The 17,356-nt window shown below is 43.9% G+C and overlaps 2 protein-coding genes across 22 annotated transcripts in view; one reads left to right on the plus strand and one right to left on the minus strand.

Moving 5' to 3' along the window:
- The first annotated feature begins 2,465 nt into the window (after nt 1-2,465).
- DAB1 (DAB adaptor protein 1) overlaps nt 2,466-17,356 on the plus strand; it is a 434,139-nt gene continuing 419,248 nt past the window's right edge. For 9 of the 21 annotated variants that reach the window (XM_064665111.1, XM_064665110.1, XM_064665112.1 and 6 more), the window contains exon 1: nt 3,334-3,441. The gene's annotated coding sequence lies outside the window, so the exon portion shown is untranslated. Of the gene's footprint in view, nt 2,659-3,008; nt 3,110-3,332; nt 3,442-17,356 lie in introns of those variants that run through there. The other 12 variants (XM_064665094.1, XM_064665109.1, XM_064665114.1 and 9 more) reach the window with 4 other exon arrangements.
- On the minus strand, nt 2,551-6,126 carry LOC135418580 (uncharacterized). Its single transcript, XM_064664018.1, has 2 exons — nt 6,073-6,126; nt 2,551-3,429 (listed from the first exon to the last, which is right to left on the minus strand). The coding sequence occupies exons 1-2, from the start codon at nt 6,124-6,126 to the stop codon at nt 2,551-2,553; spliced, it is 933 nt and encodes a 310-aa protein (XP_064520088.1).

A 17,356-nucleotide genomic window follows, 5' to 3' on the forward strand; every position in this document is an offset into this window, starting at 1 on the left:
GAGTAGTTGCTATGACCTGAGGCATTCTCAGACACCTCATGGGGCTTTGAGCAACCTGATGTAGCGAGTGGCATCCCTGCCCAGGGCAGAGGCTTGGAATGAGATGATCTTTAAGGTCTCTTCCAACCCAAACCATTCTGTGATTCTATGACTCTATGAAGCAATGTACCGACTGCAGCTCAGATATGAGGCCTTTGGAATTCCTGGCTCTGGAGCCCTTTCCATTGCACTGCAGGGGTATTTTGTTTCCAAACCCGCAATGATGAGACTTGTGTAAAGAACTGCTAATTTGCTCTGCTTTGAGTACACAAGCTGAAGTCTCCACATGCAGGGAGACCTCAATATCAATGTCAAGATGTGAAGGTAGAAGTAGTTTTTTGTTAATGTTTCATTCCTGTATGAAACTTTTTGAGTAACAATTAAATGAGAGCTCTGGGATGAGCTGAATAATGGTGAAACAAAAGTCCCCTCAGCGTGCTCCCTGCTTCCCTGTTGTCTCAGAGCAGCGTCTGCTGTAGCTGCTGGGTAGCGTGGCAGGGAAATCTCCTCCTCATTTCCATTTCAAACTCTGCCTCTTCTGAGACGAGTATAATCAGTCCCTCACTGCAGTTGTGCACTGCAGCATCTTCGCTCCCGCTCCCTCTCCCGGGGCTTGCTCCTGTGCTTGCCCAGCTGTTTGTGGCACTGTGCTTCCCAGCTGACTCCGAGGCACTGGAGCTCCGACAGCTCTGTGGGAGCACTCCAGCACGCTCTTATTCAGAGGCACTTATGCGGCTTTTCTGCTCAGACATCTGTGTTTAAGGAATGGAAATTAATATCCCTTGCATATAGATCTCTTTCAGTGTGTCTCTTTGTGAGGAGGGGTTTGCAGAGAAGCGTTTGTGCATCGATGCTCTGGGTACAGACACACATCGTTATGCCCTTTCTGTGCAAGTCGAGGGTGTTCCCAAAGCTCAGGGTGCTAATCACACCAACAGCAAGCTCTTCAACCCAACTGAGCATCCTGCCTGTCTTTGGCAAGTATTTTTGCTAAACACAGGGAGGAATCTGTCCTGGAGTTGGAACTAACCCCCATCTCTCACATCCTGCTTGGTACCCAAACCGCAAGCCCACAACTGTGGCTTTATCCAATCGACATGTGAACTTGGAAGATTTTCTATGAAACTCCTCCCTCCAAAACCAGGCAAGAAGACATCAGGAAGAAAACTGCTGGGGCCTCGAAGTCAGAGACACCATAATTTAACACCAGAAGGATGCAGGGCTTGAGATTTGACCTATATTTTTGCCAAGAGTTGTATTCCTCACAGAGATGTGGTGGGTGGGAGCAGATTGGTCTGACAGACTGCACGTTCAGTGCTGTTTTGTAGGTCTGGTTCCTCCCCCCATCCTCACCCAACCCCCAGAAAAGAGAGAGAATGGAAGGAACTCAACATAAGAAGTGCAATAAGGGTACATCTCAATCACATAATCAATAGGGTGTTTGACAGCTTTATTCATCTTTTATCACCCGTGATTTAAGGATAACAAAATGTCTGAGGCAGCCATTGCCAAACAGCCCCAGGTTTGCATCAAAGAAGCCCATTAAGCAGGAAGAGCTGTTACTCCTGTAATAAATATGTGACACGGGAGAGCAGGTAAGAGATCGGGGCCAGGGAAGGTGGTTTAGTCAAACGTGTCAGGTCACACTGACAAAAGGTTAACACCCTGTCATGTGGCACATGCCCGTAGTCACCAAATTTCACAACTATCAACACCTCCAGCAAGGCTCCCTCTCCCATGAGGTACAGTAACCACAGATGCCCTAATGATCTTACATATGAAGGAATATGTAAAGCAGCTTAAGTCTCATTCTCTAGCTATTACAAGCTTGATCTCCTAGAATTAGACAAACTTTAATCGCTGTCTCACTGCTGTGGTTTGTGAGCTCACACATGAATTTCTTCCTTGCCAGGGATTAATTTTGCTGTTTGGTGACATCCCACTGAAGGAGTGGACAAGAAGAGCAAGAAATATATCTGTGCACAGGCGGTGCTTCTCCTTCCTGAGCACTGCCCAGTAGGCCAGTCCCTATTGACTGAGCTGGGTCAGGCCAGATCTTCCCAGAGAAACACTCAACATCCACCTGTGAACAGCAAGGGAAGTTGGATCTATCGTGGCTACAAGCTGTCACTCAAAAGTATTTCTGCCTTCAAAGTCCATTTCCAAGCAGCAAGAGCAGACACCTTCCTGCACAGGGGAGACAGCAGCCAGGAAGGAAACCTCTTGTGGGACAACCAGGCAGAATCCCAAGGAAAAGAAGTCAGCATGGGAAGGAAGGGCGATGCCAAATCCCACTGGGCCCAGAATGCCTCTTGGTGTCTACACCGGATCTGAGCGACCAACCTCCGCTGCCCAACCGCACGTGAATCTTCCCAGCTGCTGCCTGTTGCCTGCTCACGGCTGGAGAGGGATGGTGCTGGGCGAGGGCTCGGGGGTCCCACGCCCCACGGGCAGCTTTTGGCTGCAGCCCTCTTTGCCACGGAGCCGGGAGTGATGGCCAGCGCAGCCCCGCTACCACCCCCCCTGCGCTGGGAGGACTTTCTTCAGCCGTCTCCCGAAGGGAGGAAGGGCAGAAGGAAGAGCCGGCAGCCGGGAGCGGTGAGAGGAGCCACGAGAGAGGTGCCGCCGGGGGTCGGTGGGGTTTGGGCAGAGCGCGGCCAGGCAGCGGGTTGGGAGCGGCGTCCCCGAGCACGGAGCGAGCGGAGGAGGACGGAGGGAGACAGAGGGAGTTGGGGACCGGCGCTGCTGCCCGGGGGGGGCCGGGGCTGCCGGAGGGGGGGTTGCCGGCGGGCACCGCCCCCTGCCCGCGGGCCGGGCGGGGCGGGGGGGCTCCCGCTCCCCGCGACTGGGGGATGCGGTAGCGAGGGGGCTGCAGGGGACCGGGGCTGCAGGGGACCGGCGCCGCCACCGCGGGCCCGGAGCCGCCTCCGCCCGCGCAGGCTCCGCGCCAGCAGCGCGGCGCAGCCAGCCAGGGAGCGGGGCGCGCAGCCCGCCCGCCGCCTCGGGAGCAGCAGCAGCAGGAGGAGGAGGAGGATGAGCGGGGCGCTGCGGGGAGCGGCGCCGGCTGCAGGTAGGAGGAGGCGGCGGGATCCGCGGGGGGAGCCGCCCGCCCGCCGCCACCGCCGTGCGCGGAGCGGGTCCCGGCAGCGCCCCGCGGAGCCGAGCGGAGTTGGGCGCAAAGTTTGTCCGCCGGGAGGGAGGCGCTGGCGCGGCGGAGCCGGCGAGGAGGCGGGGAGGGATGCCCGGGCAGCGCGGGGCCGCCTCGCTGCCGGCCGGGACGGGCGGGCGGGGATGCGAGCGGCAGGAACCGCGGTGCGGGGCCGTGCGGGAGGATTTAACACTTCCAGAGCCGCGCACAGCCAACTTAGAGCCGTAGTGAGCATCTCCGTGCTGCGAATGAACGTGAGACACCGCTTCCTTTCTTATTTCTCTGTGTGTGTGACTCGATCAGGGTTTTCTCGCCATCCACCTCTGCGTGCCAGCCGGGAAGGAGCAACTTGAACCAGCTGTCCCTTCTTGGTTTAATATTTGCAGCCCGAATAAATATTTTGTTGCCCTTCTGCCTTTTTCTCAACGCCTTCTTGTAGTGGAGATGATTAATCAGTGAGGTTAGTGGCCAATTAGGCATAACCTTGTAGGAAAATAATTATGCCAGGATATATGGGTTTGACTACTGATGTGTTACAGAATACACCCAGATCTTGGTAGCTGTTTCCCCATGTGTGCAAATTCAGGGTGTTCTCGATTTTGAGTGAAAAATCAAAGTGTAATGACAAATATGTTTTTACTTCCAGTGGAAGACTATTATTTTCCTTGCAGCTTTAAAGTAAAATGTGTGTGTATGTGTGTGTGGATATAGAGAGGAGCTCTTTTTTTTCCTGGTCAGTCACAAAATGTTTTTCTCCCTTTTTAAATATGGTCTTTCCAGTGCTGCTGGTTGCTTTGACTGTTTGGTTTGCAGAAATGAATTTCTTTTTGGTGCCCTCGGAGTCTCGTGAGAAGAAGTGCACTGCTGTGCCTTGTGAGGCTGGTCGTTTTAACTGATCTTGTTAAATAATGCTATTATTAAATGATGGCAAATGGAAGCAAATGTGTTTTTCATTGCCCACAAGTTGTGTTTCTGAGCTAAATTTCTTTTTATGGCTGAAGAGGCTTTTGCACTGCAGTATTACAATACAGCCATATTAAAAAGGTCCTTGGAGCAAATAACCCTCTAATGCTGCAGCTACGTTTTCAGTAGACTTCAGTAGTTCTTTGGGAAGTAATTGTGTTGGATTTAAGGAATCTGGGCTGAACGGATTGTGCTTTTTTAATTGTGATGTTAAACTGCTTGTAGATATTCATGTAGGTGATAAATCTAAACCCAAAATCTAAAGAAGCAAAGCTCCAAACCCAAGGCTTTATTTTTAATGCAATAATTTGTCTTTTTTTTTTTTTTTCCCCCAACAGGTTCTTCTGGTATTTTTTCTGTCTTTTTTTTCTTTTTACTTCCTTCCTTCTGCCTTTAATTGGCAGGGAGGTCTCCAGCTAGAATATCTTTCCTTAACCAAGTAGAGTGCAGTAGTACCTGATACCATCATTCTCTTCCATGTGTGGTTTACTCTATCTCTGATGCTGCAAGGAATGAAGGCAAGGAAAACTAGAGACAAAAGGGAAGGAAGATTCCTGAGGCTGATGATATTGGCAAATTGAGAGATTAAGGTTTATTCTGAGGAACCTCACCAGGTTTTACATGGTTTCTTTGGGATGTAATGCTGAAAGCGTAGGTCAGCGCGTCTCCTTCAGTGATCCCGGTGTGTACTTGGGAGGTGTGAAAAGCAGACATGGAACTAAGCTGCTTACCTCCTAATGTCAATATTTGGTGCTAAAAATTTAATTTTGAGCCAAAGACAAGCAGGTTCGTTCTTCTCTCTAACTGCAGCTCTTAATTACTGGTTTTTGTTTGCTCTAGTAAACAAACACATAGCTCTTAAAATTGAATTAAATGTATAAACTGCTTGAACCAGAGCCGGGAGAGAGAATAATTGTGTTTGTTTTAAATAATAAATAAAAAATTAAGCTATTGCTCCAATGACTGGCTGATTACAGTCTTGGCCTGATCACTCAAGCAGTGCTCCAAGCAACTCTCCAAGCAAGCTCTCCGTTTCCAGCACCCTTTTCCTGGATTGGAGGCTGGAAGTGCTCGGGGTGACGTGTGGGCTGACGCCTGTTTGACTGACAGACACCTATTGCAGAGTGGCACCCAGTGCTCTGTGATCCTGCCCCTGTAATGATTTCCTCCAGAAAGCTGACAGAGAATTAAAATGTTTACAGCCAGGTCTTGGAAGGGTTCTTTAAGATACAGAGAGAAGGGTAGGGAAATCCATCCATTTTTAGATCTCCCTAATCCCAAGCTTCTGCTCCTGTACTCATGCTAATTTTTTATCGATTCAGAAAACCTTTCCACTCCACATGGAGTAGTCTTACAAAGAAATTAAAGTGGGGAGGAAGGAGTGGCTGAAGGAGACATCCTACTCCAGTCTTTTTTTCAGGTTGTTTATGAAATTGAGGCCATTGATGAACAGTTGTGTGCTTTGAAATTAGATTTCAGCGAGAGGACTAAGCTTTCCATCCTGTGCTTGTTCTAAGTGCCAGGTTATCTGGAACACTGCTTATTGTAAAGATGCAACATCAGTGTTCTCCTGGTCAAGCCCATTTCTCCATTGGAGCAAAACCCATGGGAATCATTTCCCATGTAGATGTCAGGTACTGTGTGCAAAAGGAGCTGAGCTGGAGTCAAGACTGGTACCCAGAATGGCAGTACATGAGCAGCAGGGAATGTGAGTCAATCACTTCTGAAGTTCAGCTCTCCCCTTACTGAACTTGTGTGTGTGTTGCAGATCAGGAACATGGTTTGTGCTTCTCTAACCATCTGACTCTGACATAAAATCCCTTTGCAGATCCATCTGTGCTCATCAGATGAGCCAAAGTCATGCTTGTGCCTGGTATTCACGGTCTGGTACCAACCTTTAATTTTACCACTCAATTCCATACCCAAGCACTAGGAGTGTTTGCTGCTGAAGTAGGATACTGTTGGAGGTCTTCCATCACCCTATTTCACACTTTGTGTAGGGAAGTAAGCATGATGTTGCAGCCAGCCCAGCCTGGAGCTGGCAGATAGGGATGCTTTCACAGTGACACCTCTCTACGAGGGGCAAAGGAGGAGGGTTCTGATACTGAGAAAGTACCAAAATGGATATATTCCCTGTGCTCCCCATTTTTCTACCTATAACTCCTCTCTTGGATTTAAAGGATATCTTTCTGCTATCAGAACTCTAAAGAAGGAAGCAAGTGGCATGTTTGTGATTTTATGCCTTACCAGAGATGCAAAAGCAGGCTGGAAGTGAAAACAAGCTGATATTAACTGCTGCTAAGAGCTCTTGGAAGAGGGAATGAGAAGTATTCTTTTAAATAACCTGAATAGCAGGTGGAAATGACCCTATACACAGTGTCTATAAAACAGCATGTTGGATAAAATGGTCCTATTACAGGAAGTGCAGAGGGCAAAAATCCTAAGCAGTCTTGACAATCGTTTTGGGATTGTTCTGCAAGAAAATCAAAGGCTTGTCAGTTTTTGCTTTTATGCACATAAATCACCTTTGCTCCTCCTGTTTCAAAAAATGTACTGGGTCAGGACTTTTCAGTTTGCCTCCACAATATTGTGAGTACTTACAGTAGAATACACCTAACAAACAACAGGAGATTCCTATTTCACAGCACTTTCATTTTTCATCAGTATGCCAAGTTAAAGAACCTCCAACTTCCCTTTAAAATAGCATGAAGATTGTGCAAGCCAGTTAAAAGGGAGGAGAATACATTCCGATATTCCTCTTTTATATCCACAGATTGATGCATTCAACAGCCAACTCCTTTGATTCTTCCAACATTTAAACATGAGTGACTTAGTGGAAAAACACTGTGTGAATATTTACTCCTGTTTTAATGAAGCAGGGTTCTATTGAAGTCAAAGCAACTGCAGCTGTTTCCTTAGGCTGAGGATATGGCCCAGCAAAAGCTTTTCTAATTGGCAGGAGGCTGGTTTGGTACCATTCCTCGCAGGGCAATATTTTAGAGAAAAAAATAAATCTGCCTAACATCAGAGGGATTTCTCATTTGAAAAGTTAAATGCTCCTCAGTGAGAGGTGAAGGTATTACTCCAGCTCAGAGAGTGTTTTGCCTGACTAATATATCCAAAATGTATGTTGGGATTGCCCAGCACTGATAATTCACACACCTCTGGAGTGGAATACAGCAGCCATTCTGGGATGGAAACATTATGCAGGAGGGGTTTAGGGAAGAGAAATGAAGAAAAATTAATCCAATTGAAACTGCAAGGGGGATTTAGGAAGCAGAATGCAATTATCTGAGTTGGATATTGGCCAGGACATGTTAGTTAACATTTTTACTCTTGCAGGAATTATCATGGGATCTTTAATGACGATGAATGGTCAGGGCTGTATTTTACATCTCATTTGAAAGCCTGAGCTTTCATTTCTTCATGAGGATGAAGTGAATGCTTTACCTTCCTTCAGGATGAGTTGGTTTAGTCAATCTGCTTTCCTCCCACAGGCTCAAGGCTCTCCAGAACACCTGCCTTGCAATTCCACATGTCCAAGGGTTTTCTTCACCCTGAGCTGCTGAGTCGAAAGGAAATCCAAACACTCAGCATTGCACATCAAAGCCCAGTTCCAGTTTACATGGGCTTCATATGGAGAAGTTCCCCTACAGTTTGAGCTGGCCATGGCATAGAATCACAGAATGGTTTGGGTTGGAAGGGGCCTTAAAGATCACCTGGTTCCAGTCCCACTGCTGTGGGCATATTTACCTCCTTCCCTAAGCAATAGTGTGCTGGTTTTCTCCCCTGTTTTATGAGGACTAATGGATGAAAGCATTATCTGTCAGCAGTAAACAGATGATAAAACTTACTGGAACTGGTGTTTCTGAAGAAAGGAGTTGATGCATAAAATACTTTCTTCTCTATATTCCCAATTTTCCTTGTAGCAATCTGAACTTGAATCTTTGCCGAAACAAACTAACAAATGAGCATTTCTTCACCGTAAAAAGTCATTGTCTCGTTACAAATGTATTTTTATATCAGTGCTTCTGGTATTCAGGCAAGGAAAGCTGTGGGATGGCAGTGTGCTTCTCCAGGGGAAAAGAGGCTTCAGGTTCTTTTGGAGGTTTAGGGAGGGTGTGTTTATTGTAGTTCAGTCAAATATGGTTGTGGAAACTTGGAGGATTGCTCTGTGTCTGCTGAGTTACTTTTTAATCTGTTTATCAAAGTGCTTGCAGACTGTCTTAGAGGTCATGAAGCAGTAGCAGATGCTGGGAGATAAAATTAGATATGCATCCAGACTTCAATCTTTAATTTTATTAACAAAAAGGATGATGTAGTAGTAGATACTTTATTTTTCTTTCCTACCGGAAGACCTGTCCTGAGATTTTGGTTTCCTGCAAGCTCAAACATAAGTAGACTGTGCTTCTAACCCACATACACCACAGATAATTAAAAGATAACAGGGTTAATACTCTCCTTGTAGCAAAGATTTTTGCTATTTATATAGGAATTTTCCCCAAAACTCTCATGGTAACATCAATGTCATTAATTTAAAATATCGTTTCAAAATCACTCAAAATATACATAATGTATAAAGTGATAGATTTTGTATCCAGGGACTTTCTTTCTATGTTTTCATGTATTTGTGGACAGTTTGGATTGTCGTGTGTTTGTGGGAGGATGGGTAAAGCCAATATCTACATCCATGTGTCCTGAATTTCTAGTTAAAAGTAAAGAATGACCACTCCAACCTGTTACACAGTGTGATGGTGCTATTTGTATAGAATTTGTGGGGTGTCAGAGGGGTAGCTGTGAGTGCTGGGTAGAGTCTCATCATTCTGTTACTGTCAGATTTACCTCAACAGACAGCTGGGTTTTAACTATGCTCATCTCCTCTTAGGATGTGAATGAAAATCCCAACTCTGAGCTTTCTAAGGTGTTCAGAATATGTGGAATATAATGTTAAGGGTCAAAAGGAATCGTCATTGCCATCCAAAAGCCTCAGAGGAAAGCACTGTTCCTCATCTTTGTAAAATAACAATGGTTTTGGTCCAAGGCTTCTTAGATGTGTAAGGCTGGATTTTGACCCTCATAAATAAAGTGAATGGGCTTAGGGACTTCCCATGTAAATAAAGTGCCCATTCCATCTGCCTCTGTGTGGCTTGACCCACAAAATAACAACAAATGCTTCCACTGCTTGAAAGAATTTGATGAATATATTATGCTGGCCAGGTGTAAAGCTGTGATCTGTGACATTTCATGCCTCATGTGGGCATTGTGCTGTCATGTGGCACAGTGGGCTGCATTAATAGAGTCTTTGGGGATAAAGAGAGAGAATATGGACAGAAGCTGTTGTTAGGCAAAATAAATTATAGAGTAGCTCATCCAGTGTGAGAAAGATTGAGAGTGATGTAGTTTCAAACATCATTTTTTCAGTAATTGTGCTGTTTGAGTTGTGACCTACTTTAATAACATTCTATCGTTTTTAATATTTCTTTATTCATTACATTTTATACACACTCAGGTGGTTTACTGCAAACTGTGTGGAAATTACAACGAAGGTCAAGTGCTCTTTGTGAGGATAACTTATTACTGAAAATATTAACTGTTGTCATTACTGTTTTCCAACATGAAATTTTATTTGTCTGGTGAATGAAGAGATGATGTCGGGCTTGTGTTAAAGTGTGTGATTACTGTCAATAGACCAAAGTCCCTCCAGTCATAGGTCTGAGATGTACATGATCACTGAACAAGTCTCACTTTCAATTGATTTATTTTTCCCTGCACTGCTAAGCTGGTACAGGCCCTTATCAGAAACATCTTTCAGATTAGGACTGGTTTATATAGATTTAACGTTTAAATGCCTTCAGTAAGCTGAAGCTAAACTGAGAATTGCAACTTTGGTATTGGAATAACCATGCTTACACTTGGCTTTGCAGCCTTTCAAATGAGCTTAAATTCATGCTTTAAATTATATTAGTTCAGTATTTTTCATGTGGAAAAGGCTTTGGTCCACAGGAGGTCTGTGCAGAGTTGGAGCAGAGCCTTAGCTGGAGTTGAGAGCAGGCTCTCTGTGGCTCATGATGGTGTCAGTTAAATCACAAGTGCTCCACAGTGGTTTTCCATACAAACAAGTTTCCAGCAGTGGCCCTGTGGTTAGTGGACATGTAATTGTGAATTGTGAGAGTTCGGAAAAATGTGTCCTGGGATCAGGACATCACCTTCTCAAATCATAATTCTGCTTTGGTAGAGCATGTTTAGGACTTGGCTTAAAGCTGTGGAAATCCATACTGTTGGGAAAAAAAGGAAAGCCTTGCAGCATCCCTGCTATCTTTACAAAGCCTAACAGGCATGTTGGATACTAATGCATAATTTTTTACACATTATTGAAATAGAATAATTTTAGGTAAAGGTCAGCTGTTCATAGTGTCTAACATGTTTCAGTTTTTATTATGCATATTTGAGGTTCCGTGAGGAATCAAGTCTAGAAAGTGTAGAAAGAAAACAGAAGGGTTGCAGTGAATATTCACCCCTTTGGCTGTTGCAGCAGGTCAGGGGTTGAAGCATTTCCAGCTTTCTCATTGCGTTATCAAAATTCTCCCCTGCTGGTTTGATGTGATGGACCTAAAGGTTTCCTGATCCATAGCCAGAGAGATCTCAATTTAGGAGTCATGGGTATCTAATTTTCCTTCTGACCTGCGTAATTTGAATTCTGTATAGTCATGTCTTCCAAGTATAATCTGGAACAAAACTGGATTAATTAGGTAAGTATCCTGCTTTTAAAGGTTCTGGACTCCTCTGCTTAGGTTTGGATTAGACAAGTAGGTTAGGAAGGCAAGAACTGTTTTATAGATACAAAAATGAGAGATTTTTAGCTGTCTGTTTGCTGAGTGTCATAGAGCTACATTAGACAAAGCTTTCATGTCACCCCAGCATAAGAGAGGTAGTGGAACAGGAGAAGGTTAGCTCAGAAAAGAAAGCACTTCTGCTAAAGACTTAGTGAAACCACGTGGAGAACTGAATAAGGAATTGTCTTTTCCATGTAATTAAGTGAAGGGTGTCATACAAAACAAGCAGGCAGCAGGCACAACAAGAGCTTCACACAGGTGGTGTTCTGCAGGTGCCTTCGGATGCTGAGGGTCCTAAAAGCTAACACAGAACAAACAATCTTCTGGAAAACTTTGTGGTGGAACTGAGGACCCAGACAAGGGGTGGTGCTGCTTCTGGTGCAGACAGGGCAGGCTCACAAATGTCTGGAGGCTGGAAATGTGTTGTGGTGAGTTATCACAATATGTGTCTGCTCTCAGGGACTGCCAAGGAGTCAAGGTTACTGCACACAGGGCCAGCTGGCCCTTTGCTGAGCCAGAAGGGCTTTCTTACACGGAGGTAAGAACTCAGCCAAAAGCCAGTGTAGTTCAGCATCTCCTCTCCCCTGCTGTCATCTGGGTTTCTCTTGAGTTAAAGCTATTTGAGGATGGGAGGTGGTAAAAGTTGTTTCTAAGAGACAGACAGCAGTGCTGGAGAAAGGATGTTTTGTTCTGGCAAGGCACCCAGTGTGCAAAGGTGTAGAAAACTGAAGTAATCCGTTGTGCAGATGATTTTGCTGTATTTTTAACCAGTGACTTTGGCTTAAGCCTGTTATTTCACTTGGAGATCCGTGCTCTGCCCTTGGTGTTTGACAGTGTAATGATCTGTCTGCTGGAGCTGCTTGTTCTTCTTCAATAGTTATGTTGGATATATCTGTGCCTGGCTCCACAGCTGTACAAAGCTTGCAAAGGGACTCAGCAGAATTTTAAATGCATGTATTAAAAAAAATGGTTTAGAAACCATTATATTGCATGTAGGTCATGTTTAAAGCTTTGTTCCAAGCTCATGGCATGGAAACTCCATTTTTATTGGAAGTGGAGAATCTTGGGTAATTGCTTGACTTGAGGAATTAGGGCTCAAGAAGAATGCTAAATATCATGAGACTTGTGATAAAATCTTAAGCACTGTCTAAGCCACTAAAGGGCTGTCAAATTGTAATTAGGTTTGATCATTATCAGCTTGAGCCAGATTTGCACACAGGTTACTGAGACATGGAATGCCAGTGCACTGTTACCAATTCCTCCAGCAACTCAGTTCCCAGTGGAACCCTTCCTTCATGATGGTGATATGGAGTGATCAGGCATTTTTCTTCTTTCTTTTGTATTTTTTTCTCTATCCTTTAGAGGTTGGTACGAGTTCAAGTTATCTAGTCCTTAGTCACAGGAGACCAGGCATTTCCTCCCATGTGGAGGAATGATCTTGGCTGAACATCACTGGTGGTCCTGTGGTTTGTGGTTTGCCCAATTCTTTCTAATTCTGGAGATCAAGGAATTACTTTTGATTCTAAATGGTTGTCTTTGAAATAGGTTGTTTTTCTGTGGAAATGCTTGGTTTTTTTCTATAACTTTCTGTATACAATTTTTGAAGAAATAATAATCTGGTAGTAAGAGTGTCACCTTATGCAGGGTCTTGGGGTACAATGATACTTGTTAGTGGGAGGACCCAGAGTAAGTTTATTAATAATTCTGATGATTAGAGACTCTGTTGCCTTCAGATTATCACTTCAAGTGCAAATACACAGTGGAGATTACACACAGCAGCATTTAAAAAGCAGAGTTCAGATGCTGTAATTGTGCAATGGAGCCACTTGAAATTATTTAATAAAAGAGCCGCACAAAAAGGTTCCTCGCTCTAATTTCATTAATAATGTATTTTGCAGTTGGCTGGAGACATTTGGCTGGCGGCTTTTCTTCCAGTGTGTTGTGGAACAAACCAGTAACCAACTAAGGGTTCCTTATTGGAGCTATGTTGTGTGTCCTGGCTGCTGAGAATTTCACATTGGCAAGGAAATCATAGAGCCCAGAAGTGCAAATGGGGGAATGGAATAGCGTTTTTTACCTGTCAGCAGGTGTGAACAGATTGGAACAGAGATGGCAGCAGTTGTGCTTTTCGAAGGAAAATGCCATGTCCATTGAAGCTAGTTAATGTGATGTGTATCCTGATTTATTTTCCCCCTTTATTGAAGAAGCAGAATGGACACACTCTCACTGGCGTGACAGACTTTCCCAAGAGCAGTTTATGCAGCACCAGCCTCTTCTGCCAGTGAGATTTCTCTTCCTACCTCTACCTATTAGTTGCAAACATCATATTTTACCTTGCAAATGTCGTGTGCTGGCTCTGTGGTTCTGTTCACCTTTGCTTCCCCTGCAGCTCCCACACCTGACTGGGCTCCCAGCTCGGCAGTTGCTTGGATAACTCACTTTCTGCCTCATTTACTTCCCAATGGCTGCTGAACAACATTCCCTGAATTCAGGGCCAGCCCAGCTTCGTGACTGGCTGCTGAGGATGCTGCAGTAGCGCTGTGTTTAGTGACTTCTCTTTAAAGATGTTATAGCTGTGAGTCTCTGGGATTGTAAGGCTGAATTTCATTGGCTTCACCAGAAGGAGGGAATGAGCACTGGGGAGAAAATACACCACTGAGGGTAATGTGAGGAATTCCAGATAAGGGATTCAGCAGAGTGGAGCTGGTGCCAGGGTGGTACGTGTTGGGGTATCACTCTGTGCTTTACTGAAGTAAAGCCGAAAGTTATGGTTACCTGACCCATCCTGAACATCTCTTACCAGACAAAGCCATGTGTTGAGTCACTTGTGTTGTTGGTACTTTGCACTTGAAGAAGTGTATGCCCGGATTTTGGAGAGGTTTACATTTTTTTCACTGAGCTTAAGACCTCCTCTAGAGTAAACCTAAAGCAACTTGAGACCACTGTCTGAGTTCTGACCTCTTTTCAGCATGATGCTCTCAGTAACATGGAACATGAGTCAGGGCTGTGAGCTGTTCCCCATCAGTTGTTTTTCTCTGTGCAATACTGTGTGTTCAGTCCTTAGTGGCTCAGAAGGGAGAGTCTTTAACTGATTCCCTTCTCACAGGTACATCTGCACCTTTGTGGGCCCTCACTAATTTGGTGATCACTGACTTCAAGCCTGTGGGGAGATAAGCAAGTGTGTGTGTGTGATTTTTTTCATTTCTTTTGTTAAGGTTCTGCTCAGTCAGAGCTGAGTCTTTTTCACTGGAGGCTTGTATGGGCAGATTGTGGCTTTTTTCCCCATGTGTTTATTTCTGATATCTTTCTTCCATCATATTTAAGGCCCTTTTTAAAACCCTGGGTGTGTAGTTCCTGACTCTTTTGCAGTTCAGGGACAGCACTGTGACTGCCTACCTTATGCCCTGTCTTAACCAAAAAACCCTTTTCATGTGCATATCTTACCTATTTTTTTATCAATTTTCCCACTTAACTAAAAGTTCTTGGTTTGGTTTCAGAATCCCAGTGTCTTAAGCATTGGAAAGTAGCTGGTATTTTTACCTGAAACATCCTATAAATACCATGCTAACAACAAAGGAGCAAAATGCTACCTAAACTCAAGTAATTCTGACTTAATTCCTAATCTAATCAGGATAGCTAATAGAGTAAAATTGGGGCTGAGATGTGGCATTCATGTGCTTTGTTGTATTCAGGTGATCATCTGATTTACAATTGTAATGTTGGTTATCTTATAGGTGACATGTTATTTGAGATTGCAGTGGTGAAGTTGGATGGCTGCTTGTAATTGTGTTGGAGGATGGGAGAGACAGCAGAACTAGACAGTGATCCCGTTCTCTTGGTGTTTTTCTCTTGGAGGAGGCTGAATCTGCCTGCCTTGGCAGCGCTCCATAGCAGAGGAGCTTGCAGTGATGCTGCAGTTTTGTTGGTGCCACTGCAGACACAAAGGCTAAAACAAATCAAACTGAGCTGAGAGGAGCAGATGGGGCAAGTGAGAAGTTGGGAAATCATTCAAAGTGTTAGACACCGAACGATTTCAATTTTCCCGAGACAAGTGGGTGCTGTGGCACAACATGGCTCTTCCTGACACTCAACACACGTGTGACAATTCTGGAATAAAAGCTGCATCAGGTGTTCTCTTTCCAAATTTCCCTGCCTGAGGGAGAGGGTTTGCATTTGGCAAGGATAACTGTACAGAGGGTGGGGCAGTGGGAACAAGATTATCATAAATCCTTTCAGGTGTCTTGTAGACCAGTCTGAGCTGGATGTGTATAACAAATGAGCCAAGTTCCTCCTTTGGAGGCAAAATTGGAATTTTTAGGGATATCACAAAGCTAATAGAGTAAAAGAAATTGGACAGAGATACTACTTTCTTTTAAAAATGTTGTTTTGATTTTAATGTTCTCCTTAAAGGATACTATTTCCCCCAGAGGGCGGGAATAATCAAAAGAATAAACCCCTCACTTTGATAAATATTAATGTTGGAAATTTAGGTGTCTTCCTGTGTGCAAAGCCCAAGTAACAGCCTTGAAGATGGGAAAAAGTCTCCCAGCCTTTTCAGTCCTTAGTGATGGTTCTGCCTTGTCCTAGGAGTGGTTATTTTGGGTGCTGCATTAATAGAATCTCAGGTAAGGCTGTCACTATGGCCTGAGCTTAGTGTTTCCCCTGCTTATACTGTTTATAAAAGTTCAGTACTAACAGGTGTAGAGTGTGGGGAAACTTGTAATTTTGAGGTGGAATGCCAAGATCTGAACTTGCATGAGCTGGTAGGATCAGCTGGGCTGTACTCCATCAGTAATGAATCCACAGGAATTCCTTGGAATGTGTGACCTGTATTCCTCTGTAACATTGTTCTTTTAAAATTCCCCTCTAAGGGGTTTGTTTTTTTTTAAAGGCAGGGAAATGAGATACAAAGAATTTTGTTCACACCCAGTTATTGCAGCCTAGACACGATTTTGCAGTATTTTTTGTTTGTAACTGCATAAATAGCCTGTAGATAATTTAAAGCCTGTAGCTTTAACTGCTGTGGGGCACTGAAAAGTTGGACTTAGGAAAAATGTGTATGATAAGGCATAATTCCAGCAGAAAGAAAAGGAACTTAAAAAGCATTTGAATTCTTTCTATCCACCCTACAAAGAAGAAAATTGGTTTGCAGGAAATATAGGTCGTGGCGCTGTTCTGGCATCTTGATGTTGCTGTTTTGTAAGTACACTGGATTGCTGGCAGCACAATTTGGGACTCCCATTATAGCTGCTCTTTGCTGTCAGACCTAAAGGCCAGTTAATATCCCATATCTGATCTAATGCACTGCTCCTCACACAAAGAAAATTTAAAAGGTCCTGTGAATTTGGTGGGTTTTTTGGTTTTTTTTTTTTTTTTTTTTTTTAAATAAGTTACTGAAAGCCTATTTGGAGACTCTTCCTGCTGTTACATCCAAAAGTCAGTAACTTCAGTAAGGACCCAAGGATCAGAGATGCTCTGTGAATGGGGCAGTGAAGTGAAATTCTTCTCTTCTTCCCTCTCCATGGTTTAAACACAAAAGAAAAGGAAACCTTGTGTTGCTGTTCCATGGGTTTTACAGACACAAGTTTATTATTGGAGAAAAGCCTTGGCTTTTGAACATGAGATTAATCTAATTTATTTGTGTTTGAAAAAGTATTAAAGGCAGCTGTAGTCTGTGATCTAGGTTGTCTGGTTTGGGTTTTTTATCAATATAATACTTTGTGGATTAGTCTAACTTCACTATTTCCTACTCCAATGGGAATGTGGGGTCCATTGAAGGACATGTCACTGGGACACTCAAGCGTTTGACCAGGTGCTATTTGGGTCAACTGACTTGGATGACATCTAGAAGACCAAGGGTAGATGCCTGAGTTCCTGGGAATCATAGGTAGGGAATAAAGAGAATACAGTTTTGTGGGAAAGGCACTGCATAGGATCCACAATGAAGATGTGTTGAAGACATCTCACAGGGAGTGCTTTCAAGCAACTGTCATTAAAATCCTATGTTCTGATAGATATCACATTTTTGAGGGTGTTTGAGCATCATGAGGATAGTAAAGATATTCTTTTTCAGATATAAAAAAACCCAAAAGTAATACCTTTAAAAGTGCATTGATTTTTATTATTTTTTGTATAAACATGCAAACCTGAGCAAACAGCCCTAGGAGTTGTGTGTATCTGATTGAAATGCATGGATTCTTATATGTAAATTATTATTGCATGCAGTTGCATGAAAAAATGGAAGAGCTGGGTTTAGGACCCCTTGAAAATAATCTATTTCTGTTAGACATGCATATAATTTAGATATATGCTTGTCTACGCAGTGTATAATTTTTCAGTGGCTCTTTCAGAGGTAATTGTGGAAGGCAAAATG

The sequence above is a fragment of the Pseudopipra pipra genome, chromosome 9, assembly GCF_036250125.1.
Source record: "Pseudopipra pipra isolate bDixPip1 chromosome 9, bDixPip1.hap1, whole genome shotgun sequence".
Classification (NCBI taxonomy): Eukaryota; Metazoa; Chordata; class Aves; order Passeriformes; family Pipridae; genus Pseudopipra; species Pseudopipra pipra.